Source organism: Pteropus alecto, unplaced genomic scaffold (assembly GCF_000325575.1).
Source record: "Pteropus alecto unplaced genomic scaffold, ASM32557v1 scaffold121, whole genome shotgun sequence".
In the NCBI taxonomy this organism is placed as follows: Eukaryota; Metazoa; Chordata; class Mammalia; order Chiroptera; family Pteropodidae; genus Pteropus; species Pteropus alecto.
The window spans coordinates 8251876-8276643 of NW_006434369.1; the positions used below are offsets into that span (position 1 = coordinate 8251876).

At 42.9% G+C, this 24768-nt stretch overlaps 1 protein-coding gene across 2 annotated transcripts in view; it reads left to right on the forward strand.

Annotated features, from left to right (window-relative positions):
* The window catches only part of GFOD1 (glucose-fructose oxidoreductase domain containing 1), a 101633-nt gene extending 88565 nt beyond the window's left edge, over positions 1 to 13068 (forward strand). For both annotated transcript variants that reach the window (XM_006909258.3, XM_015587290.2), the window contains one exon: positions 5994 to 13068. In XM_006909258.3, the coding sequence (XP_006909320.2) occupies positions 5994 to 6913 (920 nt within the window). In that variant the 3' untranslated portion in view covers positions 6914 to 13068. The remainder of the gene's footprint in view (positions 1 to 5993) is intronic.
* Positions 13069 to 24768: the final 11700 nt, after the last annotated feature.

The following is a 24768-nucleotide window of genomic DNA, read 5'->3' on the forward strand; positions in this document are numbered from 1 at the left end:
GGAAGCACCTTGTCCTGGGGGCCTATTTGGATGGAGTACTTGCCCCCATAAATGCCGTGGTCTCTGGAAAAAGATACAGGTGGGTACTCAGCCACAGCTTGGAGGCCTTGAGCTTGGAGGATATGAAGGTGGCTTTAGGTCGTATTGGTTGGAAAGTCCTTTCCAGGAGCACTTTTCATGAGGGCCATGGATATTTTGGCCCTGTTACAGAGAACACACTCAGCAGGCTTTGGAGGAAGCCAGATTCCCATTTCCCCGTGAGAGATCTCAGGAGAGCAGTAAAGTGCCTTCTGAAATTCTTTAATTTAAAAGGTTCTGACAAAGAGCCGGCATACTGCCTTGCATATTGTACTTTTGTCCTCCAGAAGTTTTCCATTGATCTCATCTTCTCCCCAACTTTAGCTCTATGACATAGGTGAGAAGTTATTGGTCCCACCATTTTACAGACAAGGAGCTCTTGCTTTATTTGCTGACAAAAGATTCTCTTCTTGAAAAATAAAGTTCGTTCCAGCCCCGTTTTCCCCTCCCCCCACCTCCCCAAAGACCCAGCCAAACTCTTTGTCTTCATGAAAAGGGGTAAATAGTCTCTGTGGAGTGGGTTTTAAAGACTTCTGCAGAATACCCCAGCCAGTCTTGATGTATTCTCTGACACTTATCCATAATCACACTGTACAACCTTGACAAGATTCCAAGACGTCTATTTCTGGGTACAGGGACAGACCCCTGGGTGGAGCAAGTTAAGCGTGGTGTGACCAGTGGTGTGACCAGGGCTACTGCTATCCTCCAGAGCCCCCCAGTGCCCTGGAAGCTCCTGCTGTTCCTCTACGTAGTCATAAGCTCCAGCGAGCTTTGCTGAAACTCTCCAGCTGCTCGGGAAATGTTTGGGGCTTGGCAAAACACAAAACACTTTTTCTTAGCACTTAGTATTTTTTCCTGCTTTCCATTTTGCACTGCCTGTTTATTTGGAGTGAAATTGAGTCCATGTGTTTCAAATCCCTTTGCCTGATTCTCCACAGCATGATTTTCTCTAAGACTATCCGAAGTCCCAAAGTTTTGGATCTTTTGCTTTAGAAGGAGAATACGACACCTTTCCACAGGATAATCTGAACCCTAAATCTAAAGGGAGCATGTTTTGCGTGACACTCTGAAAGACTAGCAGATGCAGGACGGTAGAGGTGGCCCTCTCATGAGCAAGCACAGACTCTCCTCTTAGGATATGCAGAACAGAAACCAGGGTTGTATCTTTTCCCTCATAGTCCCTCATTAGGAATCAGCCATGGCTGTTTTGAGGACAGGCTCACAAAGGGGCCTTCTGCCTCTTCCTGAGCTTCTCTCCCTAAAGTTGAGTCCTTCAGTTTCTGTCTCCCTGGTGGAATATATTTACCTTCATATCAAAGGAATGTCAGAGCCATGTTCTTGGGGAGGAGTACAAGATTTTGCCCTTACTTATTATTTCCTTTCCAGCACAAAATGTAAAGAGAGGGCTTTTCTTTAAAGAGCCCATTATAGTACTTTCTCTGGGGGTGGCAAGAAAGGCATTGTGCTGAGACACATGAAAATCATGAAGACACTAAAGATATGCAGTATTTTCTGGAGAGATAAACCCAGGCTGACAGAGGCAATTTGAGGGCAGATATCTTATGTGTTTTCTTTGGGAGAAATCCAACATATACTCGATGGCATCTGACACACCCAGGATTGTGAGGCATGTCAATCCTATGCTCAGACAATGCAAATTCCCTTTACATTACATGTTTTTTTAGAGGCGAGGGGAATGTTCTGTGTCACACTAATGACTTACACACGTGCGCGCGCGCGCACACACACACACACACACACAGTTTCTGATGACTGGAAGTCTACAATTAGAATTGAATTCCTTGAAGTATAAACTTTCAGCTATAAGATGAATAAGATCTGAGGTAGTAAAACATGGTGATTATAGTTGAAAATACTGTATTGTATCATTGAAATTTGCTAAGAGGATAGAACTTAAATGTTCTCACACACGCACAAAAGATTAATATGAGAGGTGATGGATGTGTTAATTAAATAGATAGGGGGAATCCATATGCATATACGTATATCAAATCACCATGATATACACTTTAAACCTTATAATTTTATATGGCAAGTACATCTCAATAAAGCTAAAATAAAACAAACAAACTAAAAATAAAATAAAATAAAATAAAACCCAAGCAAACAACAACAATAAAAAAATAGAATTGCATTTCTTTAGCCTAAGCCCCTGATTCTTGTTAAGTTATAAGAACCTTGGAATATCAGGTTTTGGGCATTTTGGTAGGGCAGATTTTGGTGGGGAAAATCTGGGAAGGAGAATTTAAGGATCTTGAGGGTTCCAGAGTGGGCTTTGCAGAAGCTCCTCCAAGGGGTAAGGTTGATGTAATACTGTCCAGAACAGAGAGAAACTTTGCTTTACAAATCTGAAGCAAACGATGAAGGACCTTATTAGCTGTGGATTTTAGGTTCCTTTTAAAACTGGAAGCATTATTTTATTTTTAACACTATGTCATAAATGCTTCAAAAAGTTACCCTACAATTTCTAGGAGATGCCTGTTCCTCAGAACCTGAGGGCACTGTGCATGGGCTTGTGATGTGAGTGAAATTTTTTGTGTATGTTTGAATTACATCTGGAGAGAGTCCATAGCTTTTGCCAGGATCATAAAAAGGTCCTAAGGAATTGGAGCAAGAAGACCTGGCAACGTAGTCAGAGCCTCTGAAACACTCAAAGTTCGAGGTCAGGGGTGCTTTCACCAGCTTGTTGGGGCACAGGTACTGGGACAAGTCTGTTGGCTCTGGGACCTGCCTGCGCACCCTAGTCTGTGGAAGGCCCTCCTACCATCACATGAACCTTGTCCTTCAAAGGTCCTCATGTCTCCTTTGGGCTTTTAAAAAGAAAAACTCATTTTTTAATTTTTTCCGAACACAAAAGTAGAAACTTAGAAAATGTGGAAAAACATAGTGAAGACAATAAAAATTAGTCATAATCTTACTAATTAATTAATCACTGTAAACATTTTGAGATAGTCCCATTCAGATTTTTTCTTTTTCTTTTGTCTTTTTAAGAGGGTGTTGAGGTCATAGAATGTCTACGAATAGAGGCCTTTTCACTGAACGTTACATCATAATCATCTTGCTTGCCATTAAAAAGTCTTTATAAGCATCATTTTCAGTGGCTGCACAATATTCCATTATATGGCTGTACTATAGCTTACTTACCCATTCTTCTAGTGTTGGGCATTTGCATTGTTCTCAGCTTTTTGCTTTAATAAATAATGCATGAGAAGCATCTCTGGGCAAGAAACTGTGCTTACATTTTAGATGATTTCTTTATGATAGATTCCTAGAAGTCTCTTTTGACTTTTGAAGATATTATGAGTTAAGATGTTGCTGAAATCCAACTGTAAAGTGTGAATTTTGCAAAAGACTGTGGGCAGAGAGGTGGGGCCGGACATCTATACTCACTGGGCTTCTGTGGTACACACAACACACCTCTAGGTGCTGGGGGTGTAGTAGAGACTTAAGAAATTAGAAGACCCAGCCTTTATCCTTGAGAGACTTAACGTATAGTGTGGAACCACAACTTACGTAAATAGGCTAAAGGAAGAGATGCCCATATCAGATCCTTCGGGAGCCATGTGTGAATTTCAGAATGCGGTAGTTTTGTGTATATGTTCACATTGCATTTTCTGGAGAGGGAGTCTATAGCTTTCATCAGAATCTTTTCATCTACAGAGCTACAAAGAATTTTAGTGATTGTTTTGGGTGTGTGGAGGGAGAGTGAATTAATTTTCCCAGTTTACATTTTTCTTTTACTATTTCATTTTATAGTTTTATAATAGAAAAAAATAAAATCGACTTTTTTTTTTTTCCACGTGCTGTTAATATGACTGATAGAGTGTAACAAGAAGAGGGCAGTCAGGAGTCCTGGTTTTGGGGATCTTGAGGTAGGGTATAGGAGAGGCCATAGCCTGTACCCAACAGGTGTGAGACAGATTTTGGAAGCATTTGTCACCTGTCTCTGCAGTGACCTACCAATCCGTTTACATGTAAATCTGCTCCTGCCAGCATGAGCAGGTGTTACATGACCCTAATGCCCACAGGACCATATTATCAGAACATTAGGTTATGCAGGTGCATGGCACTTTGGTAATACAAACCAATGTTTCCTCATCCCTCTGCTAGAGCCTCAGTCCTCACCTAGTTGCTCAGAGTTAAAGGTGCTTCTTATTCTCATTCATGGTCATAGGAAAGCCAGCCAGCTTTCCTGATAAGGAGATGTAGAAAAGGCAAGGAGATATGGTAACCATCTAGCCTCCAGGCCCTTCATTCAGGGCCAGAATTAGATGTGCACGTGGAAATTGACAGCTATCGATTGTATTTATTTTCCAAACTCTGTTCTGCCCATGTCTATTATTTGGCTAGTTCTTCCAATGGGAAAATGAGAGAGCCATTTGCTTAGGCTCTGGCCTTTTCCAGGCATCTCTACTGTACAAATACATACAGTTGCAGGACTTTCACGGAACCCTATCTCAGCTCGACCTGAGAATTTGTGGATTTTGTCCAGTTAAGCGCCCATAGACAGGATGACTGGGATGGGGGCGTGTGTCTCATCACTCCCTTTCCCCAGTGGTATCTCCCTCACCTGAGGCTGGAGTGCCCAGGACCCGATTAGAGGGTCTATGTGCAGAGCATGACTGGACAACAGAGACCTGCCCCGGCAGGCATGTGCCTTAACTAGGAAGCTCCCCTAGACTTTTCACCTAGCATCCTTCAATCTGGCTTGCTAACAAAATTCATATAATTCCCTCTCTTTTTTTGGTGGTCGGGGGAAGTTCAAGTTGGCTCTTTTTCCAGGTTTAGGTGATTTGTTTTTCTTTTGAAGGACTCATGGCTTCTGGCTTCTGTGGAATAAATCCCTCTCCTTCCCTGTCATTCTCCTTTCTTCTGATGCTTTGTTTTCTCTGGACCCAGAACAACTTAGTCGTGTGAAGGGCTTTCATATACCTGTAATTTATGCAGTCATCACATAAGCCTCAGTTCCATTGGCCAAAAGCACCAAACCCCACCGTGAGACAGTCGGGGAGGAACCGGCCACTGCCCACTTCAGGTACAGGGAATAGTTGCTCTTCCCGTAAGGAGCCGGAAAACACTAAACCAACACATCTGTGACCACTGCCGGCCCTAATTCATAATGCAAAGTAAACAAGCAAGATAACACTCAAAATATAATCTTTGTTGGTGGTTGTAAGGAAGACAGCTTAGACCTTTGAAGGATATCATTAAGAAATTCCTCCTCATACTTAATCAGACTCACCTTGGCCATGATTTAAGCTTATGAATTCTGGTTCTATCCAGACAGAGACACTGTTTTTTCCTCCACATATGATGTTTTAAATAATACATTTCAAATAAAAGTTATATTTTACATATTAAAAAATATAAAACATTTTATATGTAAGATAATTCTAATAAAACATATTTCATATTACATGTAAAAAGATTACATTGTATGATTTACTAGAACTCATATTTTATATTTAAATATTTTAAATATGTAAATATTTTACGAGTAACATATTTGTGTATAAAATGTTATATACATAAAATATTAAATGAGGCATTTTATATTATATTGTAAATATTTTAAAATATTTCAAAACATTTCTAAAATATGGGCTATTTAAATATTTTAAAATAAATCAACGTTTATATCAACGCCGATGGTTTAATACTAAAATTAAGTAGTTCGGCTTAACTATGTGATAACTGAATACACGATATTGAAATATATAGAATATACCATTTTTACATAAATAAAAGGTGTTATAAAATATTCTTAAATAGTAATAAGATTATCCCATCAGGTCCGCTTCCCCTTCCAAGGATTAAAGTCTGGGGGCCACAGCGCCCCCTATCACTCCCTCTCTTCCAGTGCCCTGATCTGCCGTTTTTCCTCCCGCCTACAGGCATCGGCAAGAATGTCATCTGCGACCGCACCGCCACGCCACTGGACGCCTTCCGCATGATGTCGGCCGCGCACTACTACCCCAAGCTCATGAGCATCATGGGCAACGTGCTGCGTTTCCTCCCGGCCTTCGTGCGCATGAAGCAGCTCATCGAGGAGGGCTACGTGGGCGAGCTGCTGGTGTGCGAGGTGCAAGTGCACAGCGGTAGCCTCCTGGGCAAGAAGTACAACTGGAGCTGCGACGACTTGATGGGCGGCGGTGGCCTGCACTCAGTGGGCACCTACATCATCGACCTGCTCACCTTCCTCACCGGCCAGAAGGCGGTCAAGGTCCATGGGCTGCTCAAGACCTTCGTGAAACAGACCGACCACATCAAGGGCATCCGCCAGATCACCAGCGATGACTTCTGCACCTTCCAGATGGTACTGGAGGGCGGGGTGTGCTGCACTGTCACCCTCAACTTCAATGTCCCCGGCGAGTTCAAGCAGGATGTGACCGTGGTGGGTTCGGCCGGGCGCCTGCTGGCAGCAGGCACAGACCTGTACGGGCAGCGCAACAGCGCCGCGGAGCAGGAGCTGCTGCTGCAGGACGCCACGCCTGTCAGCAACTCCCTGCTGCCCGAGAAGGCCTTCAGCGACATCCCCTCGCCCTACCTGCGTGGCACCATCAAGATGATGCAGGCCGTGCGCCAGGCCTTCCAGGACCAGGATGACCGGCGCACGTGGGACGGACGGCCTCTCACCATGGCTGCCACCTTCGACGACTGCCTGTATGCCCTCTGCGTAGTGGACACCATCAAGAGGTCCAGCCAGACGGGCGAGTGGCAGAACATTGCCATCATGACCGAGGAACCTGAGCTAAGCCCTGCCTACCTGATCAGCGAAGCCATGCGCCGGAGCAGGATGTCCCTGTACTGTTAGCACAGACTGGGAGTATAGGCCTTCTGCATTGGGCCCAAGGAGGGGGAAAGGCACGGGAGAGAGGTGGCCTAGGAAGAGTGTGAGTTAGAGAGGTGGAGGGACATGGGAATAATGGCATCTGGGAAGGTGAACCCCAGCCCAGGTGAAGAGTTCCAAACAAGACTGTTGGGAGGCTGAGCGAATAGCCAGAGGGCCTGCCTTTCCTGAGATCATCCCTGCTGGGCATTTGCTCCAGAGGAAGGAGGTTCAGCTGCCTCTGCTGCTTTTTTCTGTGAGAAGCAAGGAGGGGTGGCTTTCTTCATCATCTCATCCACTCCCCACACTTTGGCCTCCTTTGCAAGCCAAGTGCTCCTGTGAGGTCAAGGCTCCATATCTGATAGCAAGTTTAATTGGTGTAGGCTCCCTGCAACCCCTACACACAACTGGCAGGAGATAGCACATCCTCACATATCCACACAAGTCTTGTTAGTCTGGGGAAAGGTGGGGGTGCGGTGAGTTGAAGAGAAAGTTCAAATTCCACGAAAGCCACCTTAAGCGTCTGAAGGAAAAAGTATTTGGCAGCAAAGTGTACAGCTTTCTTGATTGACTGGTCTTCCTCATAGGAAGAACAAGTACTGTCTTCCTGATAGGCTCACTGCCCTTTACCTGGCCTCAGGTGGGTTAAGGGAGTGCCAGGAATGGCCAGCAGAGAGATGGGTTCTTTCAGCCAAAGAGGGAGAGCAAGAAAACAGATGAGGCAAAGAATAAAATATCCTTTTGAATTATAAAACTATAATGAGCCACCTTATAACACTACCTGTGGAGTAGAATTGAGTGTAAGAGGAATCCTGTACTGAAGTGTTGTCCTTTCAACTGGCTTTCTAGGCAGGGCCATGGAGACAGCAGGAGATGTGGGTCTGACTACAAGCTCATATGCTACCCTCAAGAACTGGGAACAGCTGTGTGCCCCAGTGTTGCAGTGGGTGTTCTCCAGCAGAAGGGACAGTGAGCCAGCCCTGGACTTGCTTCATGCTCAAACACCCATCTCTCCTACTGAGCTGGGGAATGGCTTTTAGAAGAGTCACCCAGCTTGTGGATTTAAAAGGGAAGTCTTCAGTTATAACTCATATAATTCTCTTCCCTTAAAAAAAAATCAAGGTTCTTTTTCCTTTGCTTTCACTATTCTAATACCCCCACCCAAATTTTAATAGGTATTAAAACAAAAAGGCAACAAAGAGCATAATATTCAGTGTTTCTAAAATGGGGTTTTAGATCTCTCTCAGGTGTACCTTCATGTAGGGTTGAGAAGCTAATGTTGAAAAAAACATTCTATTCCTTGGGCTCCTTTCTCTCTTGTCTTGTCACCCTCTGCTTACAGAGCTTTTATTGGAGCTGGCAGACTGCAGGCTCAGAGCAGGCAGTGCCAGAAGGGAACAACCTAGGGCACAAACACACACAAGGGTTTGTAAATGCTCACTACCACCAAATGTCACTAAGATCGCTCTTAAAAATTCAGACCTTGTCTTGAAAGACAGACCAAGTCAAATGCATTTTGAAAACAGGGAATTGTCCTTTTGTTATTTTTGCTTAGTCCTTCATTCTACAGAAGACATTTGTCAGGGTTGGATGTGGAGACTAGTACTTGTAAATCAACAGCTTCACAGCTCACAGAAATACAGCAGTTGTCTTTGGCACGCAACTGAGGTTTAGACTGCTTTTCAAATAACTGGCAGTAGAACTTGAAGAAAATTTCAGGGGCCAAGAGTCCTTCACTCCTCTACACGCCCCCTGGCTCTGAGTAAGCAGACACTGAAAATGAATGGAACCATCAGTTGTGTCCTCCATTCTCCTCCCAGAGTCAGTGCACAATGGAGCCCAGGCTGCCTGGGAGTGCAGTGTAGGCATGTCCAAACGTCATGGGAATCGTGGTCATTTTCTAGCACAGAGGAGCAAGGCTTGCCTTCCTGGAAACAATCACCCTATTTCCTGGGGCCTTTACTACAACATGGTATGGTTAGTGGGCTGAAACTCTCTGTGGTATGTTAATGGTCCCTGTCTGTTTTCAGACTTCATGATGAAATGCCAGCTTTTGTAGCTATCAGTTCAAAACTAGAAATTTGGTAAAATGGAAGTCTCCCAGTAATAATTTGAGCAGAGGGCCATACCATGGACTGTTTTGGTTTAGGTTCTCCTAAATTGCCCTCAGGATAGCTTTTGTGGAAACTTTAGTGGAATGATTTTTTTTTTTTTTTTTTCCTAGCTAGCCTGAAAGGCTGTGGTTAAGGAAAAAAGGACAGGAAACTAGAAGACTCTCTGGTCTCATTTTTCTAAGTTGTTCATAATCTAAGTAGGGAATTTAGGGGGGGTTTCAATTTGACGTTTCTATATTTAACCAAAATACTTGGGAGGATTTTATTTCTTCCAAAGGCCTCTGAGCTCTGTGATAGTCAGTGTCTAAAACAGAAATTCTTATTGGAGGCTGGGATATATAGAAAGAATATATGTTGTTTAAAAGAAGCATGAGAAATATTTTAGTAAGTGTATTCAAATATTAGCTATTGAAATGCATGTAATAGGTAGATGCAGGAATGAGGGGAAGACTGAGATCGTTCTTTTTTTAATACGAAAATGATAGCCAATGGGTTTAAGATACTTCTTTAGTACTCCTTTTGTTCCTGTCTCACCACATGCAAAGACTTGATTGAGAGCTGCAATATTTAGCTGAAATCTCAAAATCATGCCCTCAGGGGTCTGGGTACCATCAGCTGACTTTGACCTAGAATAAGTCTCAGCAATAATCAAGCTCTCTCTGCTTTGTTTATTGTGTTTCAAGGACCCAATATAATGGAGGCATCACTTCAGAGTCATCACATCTAGTTCCCTTTGACTGATTTCTTACCATCCTTGTTTGGATGAAAATTTTGGCTCATGCTGCTGGACACCTCTACAGCTGTCCCAAATTCTGAATTCTGAGAGAGTGGGTAGGCCAGGAGTTCTTACAGTGGCATCCACAGTGTTTGGGCATGCTCTGGGCTTATTTGGAAAGTTTATATTCCCTGCATTTTCTTCTGGAAAGAGAGTCCATGACCACTGTCAGTTTCTCCACAATTTCTCCTTTCAATGAGAGGCATGGCAGGGGACTACAGATACTCCTTAACCTACCTGGCAGCAGATACCTCTGTGTCAGGTGTATCTGAACTCTAGCAGCGGTCTTGGCCAATTCTTACTCAAGATGAACTTCTCCCAGAGCCTTCTCCCTTTGCAAAGAGCCATCCAAGTACTCTTTGCTCCAGCATTTCTTGATATCCACTGTGTGCAAGGTATTTTCAGTACATTACCTCATTCAATCCATGAAAAACAACCCCATCATATTAAATATTGTTATTCCCAATTTACACATGAGAAAATCGAGGCTCTGAGTAGAAAAAGAAGTTGCTCAGTCACACAACTATTAAGCAGAAGTGGGGTGTCCTGAATCTGAACCACATTGCCTCCAAGAAGAAAGATTTGTTCCTCGGTATTTTTTTCAGGCAGGAAAGTAGTCCTTGTCCAACACTGTCAGATCTGCTCTCATGCCCTGTGGAGCATCTGTGATTAGAGCTGAATGTGACCTGCATGGGCCTCCCCTCTACTGCTGTGACACCCTCCTGTTGAGCAGGATGCCACATCTGATGTTCTGCCAGAAGGTTGTTTAGAGCTGCAAATGGAAGTAGTCAATTTTTCCTCCCCTTCTAAGATGGAAATATCACTCAACTTCTTTTAAAATCGACTTCCTAACTTACCGTTGATTGTAGGTAATGCAGCAAACTGCAGAGTTGGGGATTTTTAAAACGTCATTGGCCGATTATGATAGATGGCCTTGGCGTTTCCTCTCAGCGGTCTGAGTATAACGTAGGAAAATGTCTTTTCTCAGGGAGTGGAGCTTTTTTAAGTTCATGTGTTTGTGACTCAGATTTTAGCTGTATATTGCATTCGTTCCTTTATACTCTCTTTACTCTCTTCATCTTGTCTCATAGCCACAGTTGTTGCATTTGACCTGTGGTCATAAATTAGGTTTCTGATTCCATCTGTTTTACTCTGGTGGGTATGGGGCATTCAGCATTACTGATGCTATCCTGGGGAGAAAGTAAATCCAGTTGCATCTGAAGAGACTTCAGAACCCAATATGGTCAGTTCCTTTATTTTACAAGAAGTTAAGTGATGGCCAAGGTCACACTGCTTCTTAGTGGTAGAGCCAGGCTGGAAGCCCAGTTTCTGACTCTAAGTCACATCCTGCCTCACACAGCACCTTCAGATCTCTCAGATTGGGAGAGGGAGGCTCAGAGAGGTAAAAAAAACTTGTCCGAGGTCCCATGGCTAGTTGGTGGAAGAGTCGCAATTAGAACTCAATCTGCAACGGACTGTATTTCCTGAGCTGTTGCAGCTGAATCAATTTTCCAGGAACTCACTTATGTCTTGAATGTACTCATAAAACTAGCAGTTTAAAATGTCCCATTGTGATTGTAATGTGAAGTTATCTCTAATTTGTATTGTATTTGGCGAGGATGGGACATAATTTCAGATGTGTACCTTCGGTGTGTCCTGAGACCTGCTCTACTTATACTCCCCCTACACCTCTTCTAGATACAGATCTAGCTTAAGACTCCTGTTCCACCTATCGCTGACTTTTTTGGGGCCAATCAAAGCCCTGAAGTTTACCAGGCAGAGGCCATGACATTGGGGAGCTCATTAAAAAATCAACTATCAGAGCCCTGCATTTCAGTTCTTTTTTGGGGACAGGAAGGAGCACAATGAAGGAAAAGCTGTGCACTTCAGTCTTAACCGGCAGCCAGCATCCCTAACCCTAGGCAGAAGAGGGGGCAGATGGGGGTGTTCCATTTCAGGGGACAGTCCTGACTTCATTGGGCTGCCAGGACTTCTCACAAGAGGAGGGAAGACTCCTGTGCTGCTTTAAGAGGTGATGGGCTCTAGCGGTCTCATTGGAGTCTGGAGGTGAGGCCAGTACCGTATCTGAGTGACCATATCAGTTGGCAGTGTAAGATGGTGGCCTACTGACCTTTTCCTTCTCCACGTCACAGTCTCTATTTGCTGGAGCCCTTGGGAGGGCTACTGAAGTGTCTGGCTCTCAGGCTATTCAAGCGTTGCACTACTGAATACTCCTGAATCTGTTGTACCTGTTTCTGTTTACACCAGCAGTGAGTAGAGGAATGACAAGACCACTTTATATGTCATGGTCGTAGGCTTAGTGTGGCAATCAAAAGCTTACCTGGGCAGGTGGCCAGGGCCTACAGAATAACCATGGCGTCACATTGTCTCTGTCTCTCTCTCTTTCCTTACCCAGCCTTCTGTTGTCCTCTGCAGCCATCACAAGGGCTAAGCTGTCAGATGAGCCGCTTGGTTTCTCCTTATGAATGCAATGACTTACTTGTGATTCTAGTCTAATTCCAGGTAGAGAAACAAAACAAAAGCAAGTGACTTGACCAGCTCCATTGCTCCCCTCCTTCTCTTTCAGGCATCCAAATGCATTTAGTATTCTGTCCCTGTGCCTTGCCCAGGGGAAGGAGAAGTTTCTAGCAATTATGGCTTTCTGTTTGTTGCCTGGTGCTTTTACAGTACTTCATTTTTTTTTTTAAACCAAAATTGCATTTGTTTGGTTGTCATTGTCAAATATATATTTATTGTGTTTTACAAATATGAGTATATAAATGTATGTATATGTATAAAACCAAACTTATGTATAAAAAGTCAAGGCATGTATACTAGATATTTTAAAGAATTATTTATCAAGGGAAAAAGATCTGTGTTATAAAGTAAAAAGAGTCTATATTTTCTATATAATGTAGATAGCAAAAAATAGCTTATAAATTATAGAAGGTTTTGGTTTTTTTATCATTAAAGAAAAAAAAGGACAATGAATGCAGCTGTTCTTCATGTTTCAAAGGCCAAACTCCTGTGGGAGGCGGCCTTCCCTACTGGGCTCACGGCCGTGCAGTCTGTGCTCCAGGCCTGGGAGCCGATGCCCAGTGCCACCCCTGCGATGTTCGTGCGCCGTGGTTGGCATCACTCAACCAGCTGGCATGTGCCACTTCACACATGGCTTCTTGCTGTTCTCCACAGTTTGCATTGGTGGGATAAAGGAATGAGAGTAGTAAATAAAAATTGAAGAGAAGAAACGATTCTAGCTGTTTATCTGTTTATTAGATGCAGGTGCTCTAGCCCATGAGTCAGGTACCTGGCCAGTTTGTGGGATCTGAAGCAAGAATGGGGGTGGGAATAATGGTGGTGCATTGGAGTGTGTGTGTGTGTGTGTGTGTGTGTGCAGCGTGGAGAGAGGCTGTTCATGTGTCAGCATCCGTGAAGCTGAACAATGGGAATCAACTGACCTGCTTTTTGATTGTAGATGTATTGAGTGTTAGAAGTGGAGGCACTCTGGAGCAATCTAGTTCAAACTCTCATTTTGGAATTGTGGAAATGGGATGGTGGTGCATTGGGGTGTGTGTGTGTGTGTGTGCATGCGTGCAGCGTGGAGAGAGGCTGTTCATGTGTCAGCATCCGTGAAGCTGAACAATGGGAATCAACTGACCTGCTTTTTGATTGTAGATATATTGAGTGTTAGAAGTGGAGGCACTCTGGAGCAATCTAGTTCAAACTCTCATTTTGGAATTGTGGAAATGGAGGGGAGATAACCTCTCCAAGGCTACTGTGTGTGTGTGTGTGTGTGTGTGTAAAAGCCTAGTCATATTCAACAAGAAGAGGACGACATGGATTGTAGAACGGGGAGCTAATTTTAGAATTCCCTATTATTTTGCTATCTTAACCTAATACTTCACACCAAGCTCTGAAAGACACTTTCTAACAGGTTCAGTTGACTATTTACAAAAGCATCTTTGCTTACTTTGTTCTTAGCAGCATTTAACTAGACCAGCATGAAGTGAGCTCAGCCTAATTTCAAATCTGCATGACACAAGGTCTCTCATGGATGGGCTAGCCTTTCCTTTCCATCCTGTACTGTCTCAGAAAATGCACACAGGGAATTCTTCTGGTCGTGCCTCTCCTTCACTTAAAATTAGTTAAGAATTAGAAAAATTATACAAAAACTGAGATCTCATTATTCATTTCTTCACGTACAGGTCCTGATGTTAATGCATTCAAAACGCAGCCCGTGCAATGAGACAATAAATTGCAGCCAACCCCTGCATTCACATGGATTATTACAGTATACACACAACAGTCTCACACCTTATAACACTGTCATGATTCCAAGAGCAATTCTGAAGTAGGAAGTAAGGCAGAGTGCTTTGTCAAAGGAGAAACTGCGATCTGCACATAAAAGGTATGGTTACGATGGGGTCCAGTCCTCCGAGTTTCTCCCAGCAGAGTGGCCTGGGAACTCTACACTCCTAAGCATTCGTGTACATATTAAATCTAAGAGCTAGTTGTTCCTTCACAGATTTGGAATCTCTTTGTGATGTTGGTGTCTCTCAGTTTAAACCCATTCCTTTTTTCATAAACCAGGGATTATACTGTTTCCTACTACATCATAGGATGTGCTCAGTGTTGCTTTCATAGTCTCTGAATTGTTGCTTTAAAAGAACAGATGCGATTACATCGCAAGCCATTCCGGTTGCTGTTTACTGGCCAAATGAAGAAACATCTATGTATCTTCTACGCCCATCTACCTCTCCCCTCAACCTGCCCCTCCCCTGCTACAGATACACGGAATGATTTTCTAGTTTCTTTTATCTCCTACTCCTATTATTTTGTGCATTTTTAGTACCTGTTGTGACAAGTCTGGGTGGTTCAATCTGAAAAATAAAAGGACTGCTACAATTGTTATGAGAATGAATTATATATATACAGAGTATGCAGAATTTTGTATAGACATGAAAAGAAAAAAATTTCACCTCAAAGTAGTGAGCTTTCATTTTATTAACTGATACTTACCCTTAATCTTGCCCAGGCAGCCCCTACATGCACTCAGCAGTAGCAGTGCCCCTGCTGGAAGGCTGTCCAAGAAGAGTACATGACAAAAATGGAAAGGACACTACTTCATAGAGTTTGGGCCAAGTCACAACCAGCTAGACAGTGTTACAGCTTACTTGATCCAAACCCCCTATACGAAAGCTGATGCAAAACAATTCAAATCCTTTGCTTTCTTCATACAAGTTCGGGCTTCTTCTTGAGTCCTATCTCTGAGTCTACATCTGCTGGGTAAATTCCTGTGACAACTTGAGCTATGACAGAATTTATAGCATTGCTGAGGTCCAACTACAGCTCTGCAAGATGAACTCACCATATCTAAGTGGTTTTTGGACTTCCTTTAAAATATTGTAATTATGAGAACACCTTTCTCACCTAATTTTACACAGATTCTGATCACTTTTGATCAGACCAACGTCTCTCCCTTTAGCCATGAGTGAAAATGAAAGACTAACTGCTTTTTAGGTTCCCTTCTTGGGCAATCACAGATTAATTCATTTCTTGGTCAATGATTTTGTACGCTAATGGGGGTTGGTCCCAGAATTGCAATCTGGAATGTATACATATGTAAGCCCCATTATCTGTGGCCCATTCATCATTGGCCACCAGTGCCTTGGAAGAAGGATGCCGTGGGAAGGAGGAACTCTAGGGCCTTGAGTGGCTGCAGTAAACGTGGAGAGCATGCCCACAAAGCCCACAAGGCTCCCGACAGTCTTCAGTCTTGAAATCCCCCAGGTCACTAACTCCCTTTTAAAGAATACTGAGGGGTCTAAGGCAGGCTGAAATTAGACCAGGGATGTTTGAGGCTGCCTTTGAGTGTTCAATCACTCCGTACTCCTCAAAATCTAAGACCAAGAAGGCAAAACAGCTAGTGAGATGAAAAGAAGGGGAGTAAGACCAGAGCCCCCGCTGTCTTTCTAAGCCTTCTGAGGCCACTTGTCTGGGATGTGGTAGCTAACAGGTGAGCCTGAAGAAGCCAGTCCGTCTTCAGTGTGCTAGGTGCTAAAGAATCTGGACTTGAAATTCAGGTTCCTGTCATGAAGCAAAAGAGAGCTAGTCTGAGAATAGGTGTGCATTAGTCAGCTGTGAAGAATTAAAACTATATGTAACACCAAGGAAGCAAGTAAGAGGGAAGAGAAGGGAACAAAAAAGAGAAGAAAGAGGTAGGGGTCATGGAAGGGGCAGCAAGGGGATAGAGGGTGGGGGCAAAAGTGGTAGTTTATTCCAAGAATAAATAGATGAAGGGGATAGGCCAGAGCTACGCATTTAAGACATGGAAGGTTCTGAAGATAAGTAAATGTTACATGAGATATCTGAAATACTGTTTATCTGTGGCTGACAGGCTTAATCTGTGCTCTGAGAACAGCTTGTATGAGGAGGAGGTGAATAGATGAGAAGAGATGAGGGAGGAATTCTTACAGAAACTTCAAAAAGTCTGATGGACCCACTTTTAGAGCTATTCAAAACTATCGAACTGTTGGCATTTGCTAGAAAAGTTTCAATACCAACCACTGTGTTAAATGAGCACCAGACCCTTAAGGGCACCTTGGATCCCATCCTTCTTTCTTGTTGTTTTTCCTATTTGCAGTTCCCCTAAACCTGAAGTGTTCAAGGATTCAACATCTGCCACTTCACTCAGTCCATTAGTCCATTCCTGGGCCTCTGGAACAAACTCTTCACTCAAGAATCTGTTTTAGCTTTATTTATTTATTTATTTATTTATTTATTCATTCATTCATTCATTCATTCATTCATTTGCACGCACAGGGTCTCTCACCCATCCTCAGCTTTCAGGGACCCTGCTCTCCAGGCCATCACTACGATCTGCTTTCTCTTCTTGCACCACAGTATTTCTGAAGAAAATCCTAGGAGGAATAGGCCAGGTCCAGCAGGAGTGGATGCTCATTAGCTGCATCCAGCTCTGGCCTCTGCTCTCTTGGACTCCCTGTATCAGTCCTCAGATTGGTCCTGAATCTTCTTTTTTTTTAAAATCTCCCCAGGTAACTGAGCTGCAGTTCCCCACTCCCCAACCCCGGCCTCTCTTCTACTCAGGTAAGCCAGCCTGGCATTTGGGGCACACCTACTCTCATTTGCCTCTTGGCTACCATTCAGAGCCCTCTCATTCTGGAGAACCTAAAAGCGAAAGGACATTACGGAAACACCTGATCTCTTTCCGTGGGTGGCTGTTAACACTGAGTGTTAATGGCATGAAAAGGGTTTTCCTGAGCCTGTCAGCAGACAGCTGGCATTACCACTGACAGTCCTAGCACTGGGTGAGGATGGAATCCTTTTCAGCTCTGGAATGCCTTTTATCCTCAGTGTTGAAAGCTTTGCGGAAATTAGGCCAGGGCTTGTGAAACAACTCAAGCCTGGTCACAAACAACCCTGAAACTCTAAGCCAGAGCCTCCTTGTACTTTCTTTAGCTGGCATTTCGAAGTCCTTGACCCAGCTAAAGGGCTTGGAAGAAGCCTTTTCACAGTGACATGTTCAGATAAGTTAAATCCCCTGAAATTCGGCACCATGGGGTTGCATCTTCAAGGTCTGATGTACTTTTATTGATCCACGGGCTCTGAAGTAGTCCAGATCTGAGGGAACATTGTGAAACCTTCAACCTCAGGAAGAGTCTCCCAGTGCTTCGTCCATCCATGTCACATAGAAAAGCCCATAGGAAGTATTGCCCTGGCTATGACCTGACTGAGGGTACTGAGTCACTTTAGTGACCTGGAAAAATTACCATGGTACTCAAATTCTTGTTTCTCTCTATTAAGAAATCACTTATAATCTCAATTTTAAAAATCTCAATACTTCCCATGTTTAAGTAGCTTGATTCCCTGGGTTCGTCTGAATCTCATCAGTACAGTCTTACAGGTGAGGTTACTCTGTTGAAGATTAGAATTTTCCCAATGTTTTGTCACTCCTTAGAGTGTTATTCCGTGTCATTGCAGACATCAACATTCCAGAATTTCATGGACGGAATGTTTGGTTTGGGGAGGCATGGCTCAGAACTTCTCTCTTAAGTACATTGGAGGTTCTCATTTTCTACTTCCTACATAGTTACTAGCAGCCACTTCTCTCGTATGTCTCATCATGTACCCCTCTCCCCCTGTGCGATGAACCCTGTCTGTCCACATATTCACAAACTCTATTCCACTGTCCTTTCCGTCGGATTTTTACCTGCTCACACGCCGTTCCTACCCAGGGAGTGGCAAAGCCCTGGCCATTATGTCCAGAGAAGTGGGGGGCCGCCACACTCATTGTGTTCTCAATTCCCCGTGCCTTTCCTCTGAGGTCAGGTTGTTCTCAGACCTCATTCTGTGGCTGACACCTTGGCAATGACCCTATCCAGTGAAGGACGAGCTCTGTGGATGCCAAAATAGGCCCCAAATCTCCTGGCAAGCTAGTTTTCTTGAGATAAAGTTCTTGTTCAGTGGCTGCCTTGCCATGGTGCTTGATAATAGACCATTTGTAGCCTTTTTAGAGCTGTTTTCCAAACATTAACTAGTTCTAGTGCAAGAGACTTTCCTTTCAGCTAAGAAATATAATTAACTGTCCATTCTGGTTTTTACGTTCTGGGTCACTAGTTGGCAATTTTTCCTGCTCCAAGACACCTGAGAGATGGCACAAACTATAACGGGAGTTATGTGTTCTGCAATCATTTTTGCTTCGATTCTTAATCAGATCTGCCCTCTTCCCCACCGGTGCACCCTAAGTCCACTCTGGGAGAGAGACCAAGTCCACAAACTCTTAGGCTGGGGACCAGGCAAATGTAGTTTAAAAAGTCATCACTAGACCAGTGTTTCTCAAAGTGCAGTACCCAGGTCCCAGCAACAGCATTACCTGGGAAGCTTGTTAGAAATACAAATTCTCAGTCCCAGCCCAGACCTATCAAATCAAAAACTCCGATAGCAGCCCAGCATGCCTTCCAGATGAGTGTGATGCCTGCTTTGTGTGGGCATGCTCTAGGTTGAGTCTTTGTCTACCACTTATTACCCAGTAAGAATCACTGTTCCGGAACAGTGACTCTCAGCCATGGCTGCATCTTAGAATCACAGGGGGAGTGTTCACAAACTACAGATCCCCTGGCTCCACCCCTAGAAGTTCTGATTTCACTCATCTGCCAGAGAACCCAGACAATTCTAATGGCTGAGCAGGGTTCAAGAACTACTCATGCTCTTCTCTTTGCAGATTTTGACAGATTTTGTAAGTAACCACCTGTTTGTTCCCCACTGCCTCCTTCCAGCACAGAAGTAATTTATTCCTTATAATTCATCATGATCACTCATCAGCCAGAGAGACGACAGGATGTAGGACAGAGCATTGCCAGAGGGGGAGACTTGGATTTCTAACTTTCCACCCACCGCTACCAGCTGCAGGACTTCGGGAAAATTAAATCCTCTTATCTATGTAGACCTCATCTCTAAAAAAGGAATTGTATTCATAATTTCTTCCTTTCTTCAAGTCAGAGAGCCAGTTGACAGTCTCTAAAAGTCTTTTCTAGCAGAAAAGTAAATCTTAGATTCAAAGAGCTCTTAAAAGGTCAGAACTTGTCTTCAGCATAGAATTGCTAATATTGATTTTACTCCCTTCCAGGATAGGCAGAAAATATTGTGAGCTGGTCAGTTTTGTGTCTTTCCAGTATTTACAGGTATGAGTTGAGTCTAAAAGTTGTTACTCAGGCACAGATGCCAAAAAGGAAGCCATTACAATGGTTTGTATTATTAATCTGCCTTAAAATGTTCTAGTGGGTAGTCAGCAATCTCTGTGAGGCGAGCAGCCCACTTCCTTGTTCATCCTGGCTCTCCCATGTTCAAGGACATCACTACTTTTCACTTCCGCCCAGCTATCGCTTTTCCTCCTAACTCCTTCTTTGCTTTCCTTTCGGGCCCTGCAAAAATTGTACAATAATCAGCCTGTGATGAGTCTTCATGGAGCTCTTCCACATACTCCACTAATATATGGACTCCCATGAAAAACAAGTGAAGTGGGCCAGGAAAGAGAAAGTGAATAGGTCGATTGTGTCCTGAGTCAGTTGCTGCTGCTTCTTATTATTTTGGTATGCTCGCTGTCTTCTTTCCAGAAAACAAAATAGTTTGGCATTCCTCTCCCTCCCACCTTCCAACAGTAAGTAGTGAGATTAGAAGGCTGAGAGAAGATGGCACTCTGTTTCAAGATGATGTTGTATCAACAATACTATGTAAATAGCCAAATGAACCTGTAATGTCTAGGAATTCTTTTAGAAAGAAAAACTATAAAAGGAACCCAGGGACTTGGCCAGATAACACAGCCAGGCCTTCCCAGATGTGGCCCAGGCTACCTTGGGGACAATGGTATTATGCTCTACACCTTGAGGACCTACCTTCGATTCTTATGCTCACCCCATACTCCATTTCTATAATCAGAGAACTTCTCTTTTCCAGAGGAGATGTTCTGGAAAGGGGCCTTAAGAGCTCGTGAGCTGTATACAGGTCCTAAACCCTTTAGCATTTTCTCAGCTTGAGTTTGGGACACTCAAGTACAGCTGGCCAAGAATGATCACTGTGCTTTTTAATAGATGTTCTCATCAAAATGAGGGCCTTTTATTCTTTTACATACATGCTGAGACTTGTATTCTGGATCCCAGGTCTGCAGTTCCATCATGTCACCCAGGAGTTTCTCAGGGAGGTAGGTAAATATTTAGATATATAGATTCTACACATGGATCCCTTTTCTTTTCTTTTTTTTGAAAGCACAGAAAACATAAAAATTATATCTTTATTCAAGCAATATATGCACATAGTTGAAAAGTTAAAAGGTACAGATAAAGATAAAAATAAGTAGTACTGTTAACATTTTGCTGCATCTTTCTAGGATGTTTATATATAAACTTATATACATAAACATATACCATTTAAAAATAGGCTTATTCAAAAGTGCTATCAATTTTTAGGTTTAGTAGAAATTGTATTATGCTGACGGGTTTGCTTTTCAAGATGTACATCAATGGCCTTTAAATTTGGGACCCCTGTGTCATTCAAATGGATTCCACACACAAATTATTGGAGTTACTACAACCTTTATGACTAAAGGGATTTTTCTGTACTGTTTAGTTTTTTGGTTGGATCTTTGATTCATTTTTTTTTTTCTAATTGAGAAGATGTTTTAACTTCTGTTGAGGTGAGTGGCAAGTGAGCAAGGGAAGCTTCCTCTATATTTGCAGCTAGCATCACTGCCTCAGCTCCACCTCAGATCATCAGGCATTAGATTCTCATAAGAGCACCAGTCCCTGGTACCAAAAAGGTTAGGGACCACTGCTCTAAGTCATTTTTGACTCTTATTTTCTCTCACTTCCCATATATAACTGGTGAGGAAAACCTCTTGGTTCTACTTTTAAAATATATCTATAATCTGATCACCTGTCCACCCTATCCACTGTTACTTCCCTGTTCCAGTCATCATCATTATTCCTGCTCTAAAATGTAGTATATTAATAGGAAAGTTGAGGTATTATTAGGCCAATAGGATCAGGAGATGACTGCCATTGAAAAGATAGCTTTTTAGACCCCCGGTCCCAAGAGGAGGGGCATGTCACTTTATGAACCCATGAGAGGACACACAGGGAAGCACCTGAGTGAGTCAGGAGGCAGTGAGAGAGGAAGGGAATTGTGGGCAAGCACCTTTATTGTGGCGTCCATGGGAGGAAGAGGCAAGGCAGTGTAAACAAGCTCAAGAATGGCAGTGTGAATAGCTTCCGTGGGCTTTGCGCATAAGGGTTGTTCCTGGTTGTCTGGTACCAGGTCCTGGGATAATTAGGGCCAAGAACAGTGTCCCAGGGAACCCAATAAGGGGGGTGGTTGTGGTGTGGGATCTGGACTGGTTGGTTTGTATTTGAAAAGCATGACCCTGGGAGTAGGAGTCCTTCTGAAAAGAGGGGCACTGAGGGAGACAGGAGACATACACCTGGTGACTCAGGCGTATTCAGGTTGTCCAGAATGAGGCATATTCATATAGGACATAAAATTTAACATAAAATTTACAGAAGCTAGAAACATAGTTAATGCAATCCCTTGCTTGAATTTCTGCAAAGGCTCCTAACAGGTATCCTTGTTTCTACCCATGTCCCTCTGAAGTCTATTGTCAACGTAGCAACAAATATGAGTTAGATCATGTCTTTCCTCCATTCGAAACTCTCCCTTTCACTCAGAGAAAAAACCAAAGTTCTCAGTCACCAATGTGATCCAACTGCCTCCCCATTAACCTTTTTGACTATTGCTGCTACTGCTCTGCCCACTGTCACTCCGTTCCACTCTAGGCATTATCCTTCAATGCCTTCCCATGGCTCTTAGGAGAAAATCCCCTTTCCTCACTTTCTATAACCCTCCCAATCTGAATGAATTCATCTCTGACCCCTACACAAAACCTAATACGCACATTAAAGCACCAGGTATCTGTGTGGTTTCCTGCATTCCTGTGTATCTCTTTCAGTACACTACAATAAGCTTCTTGAAGGTAGGGACATCTATTCCTAGTGCTTAACACATAGTGGGGACTCAAAATGTTTGCTGAAGAAGAATGAATGCTTCCAGCCCCCTCTGGCCCCATATATCCCTTCTATCAAATCAATATCTCTGGGGGAGGATCTGATAAACTCATACACACCAGGACACAAATGATCAATTTGGTTGAATCTTTTGATTTTTCCAGGGCTCCCTGCTTTCTAATAGTAAAAAATCTTTTTGGCTTTTAAATGCAGAGGAGGGCAGAGGAAGAAAGATTTGGGGGGAACTGGGAAAAACTTCCTGGCAAGTCATATTGTATGTATGGACATCTACCCCGTGTTTGTGCAGTGCTAAGCAGGTGCTCCTGAATCAAGACAGAGCTCAGCATTTCCCCTTTTATTTCCTCTTTTATTCTAAAAAACTCCACCCCTCATTTTAAAATTTTACTTATGTCTTGATAAATTCCTTTTTTGTTTGATTTTTGTTTTTTTTTTTCCTGAGAAATGCCACTTCTCCTAGAAGAACTTTTCCCCCTCATATTCCTAAATAGCAACTCTTTGATGTCAAAGCTGGAGTGAGGCCAAGGGCTCATCTTTCAGTGGAAAATCAGGTATTTTTCATGGTAAATGACTAGGAATAAATCATTGTGGTAGCCTGGTTTATAACATGGGTCTCTGGATATTTCACTGTATCAAATGTACATGTAAAAGATGCATTCTCAATCCTGAAGAGCAATTTTCAAACAAAATTATTCCACACTCCATTTCTTCATACTTTTGTGCTTTCCCTGTGCTCACTGCGGTGATTTGGCTCAAGTCCAAGAAGTAAAGAGAATGCTGTTCCTTAGGTCTTACAGAGTTTCTCCTTCTTCTTTCTCCCCCTCTTTATTCTCCTCCTCCCATTTCCTCCTCCCCTTCTACCTTCTTCCTCTTCACTGTGTTTTAATCATGATCAACAGTGGAAGTGACGGAGGATTTAAAGTAGTAGCTCTGCCATGTTTCAGTAATTGTCCTGAGTGTTCATTTCCCCTGTAAAGGAACATATCTAAAATCCTACAGACTTCTACGTCTGTGTCATGAACTCTGCTACAGTGCTTCTTAAGCAGTCTTGTGGCAAAGAACCAGTTTTTTAAAAATTCTAGTCTGTTGTGGACTTAACTTTACTCAAATATAATAAATCTGAATTACTAAAAAAATGAAATAAAAAGACACAACATACAAGCCCCCAATTTTTCTTATTAGATTCAACAGGCAAAAAAAATCACTGTCAAATTGCTATAGGACTGTCTAAATGCATTCTCTGAATTTCTGTATTTACCTTGTGCAGACCAATAACAAATAGTTCACGGACCAGCACTAGTCAGAGGACCCCAGCAAACTAAATTATCTTGTTTCTGCCTTACACTGTTTGGTTTAAAAGAAAAGATCAAACACTTATATATTCCGCACCTTACCCTAAATCTAAACACACTAGCAAAACTCTCTATGCACTAGAGGGCAAATGTGCGAGCACACCTGGACACACACACACACACACACTCTCTCTCTCTCTCTCTCTCTCAAATACTCCAATAACAATAATACTTCATAGGGAGGTAACAGAATGTAATGGTTAAGTATGTGAACTCTGAAGCCAGATATCAACCATTTACAAGTTGTATCCACTTGAACTCATTTTCTATAAAATGTGGATGGTAATAAAAACAACTCTTTGGATTGTTAAGGAAATTAAATAGAATAATATGCATACAGTTCTTAGAAAAGTAGGCACTCAATACATTTAGCTATCATTATTACTTTACCTGAGGGAATAGAGATCCCTGTTGCCTTGCTCAGCATTTTCATCTGCAAGAGGATGGATCTGTGGTTTACCTGGCAAGCCAGGGCCAGTTTTCTCTTTCCCAGCACCTAGAAATACCTACAATCTCTTGGTGGAGGCAGAATCCCTGGTGTCCCTTAGGAATTAAATTCTCCCTGGCTCAGTGTCAGCGACATTCCAACTACTTACTTTTGCTGCCCTCTGCTGCTGCCATTGAGAATTACGCCAAGCCAAGTTTCCACTGCTGGAAGACAGGCAAAATCTAACCACGCGTGTAAGTTATTATCAATATGTACTTTGTTTATGATTTGATATCCTAGAATTTGTTTTTCACAGTGCCTTTAACATAATAGCTTTGCATTTTCACAAGGGCACACAACCTATAACTGCTTCTGGACATTGCCATCAAATGCAGATCTTTGTCACCTCGAGCTCAGCCTACATGCAATTGAATATGGCCAGTTCTCAAACCTGCTCCTTGAAGACTTCTTCATTTTGGTTTTTCGTGCCCCTATATCTTAGATGTCTAGAGTTGAGTCCCAAGTTGGCTGTGACCTCTCATATCCTCTTGGCTGCCCAAACTCATCCCTCCCTTCTCCTGT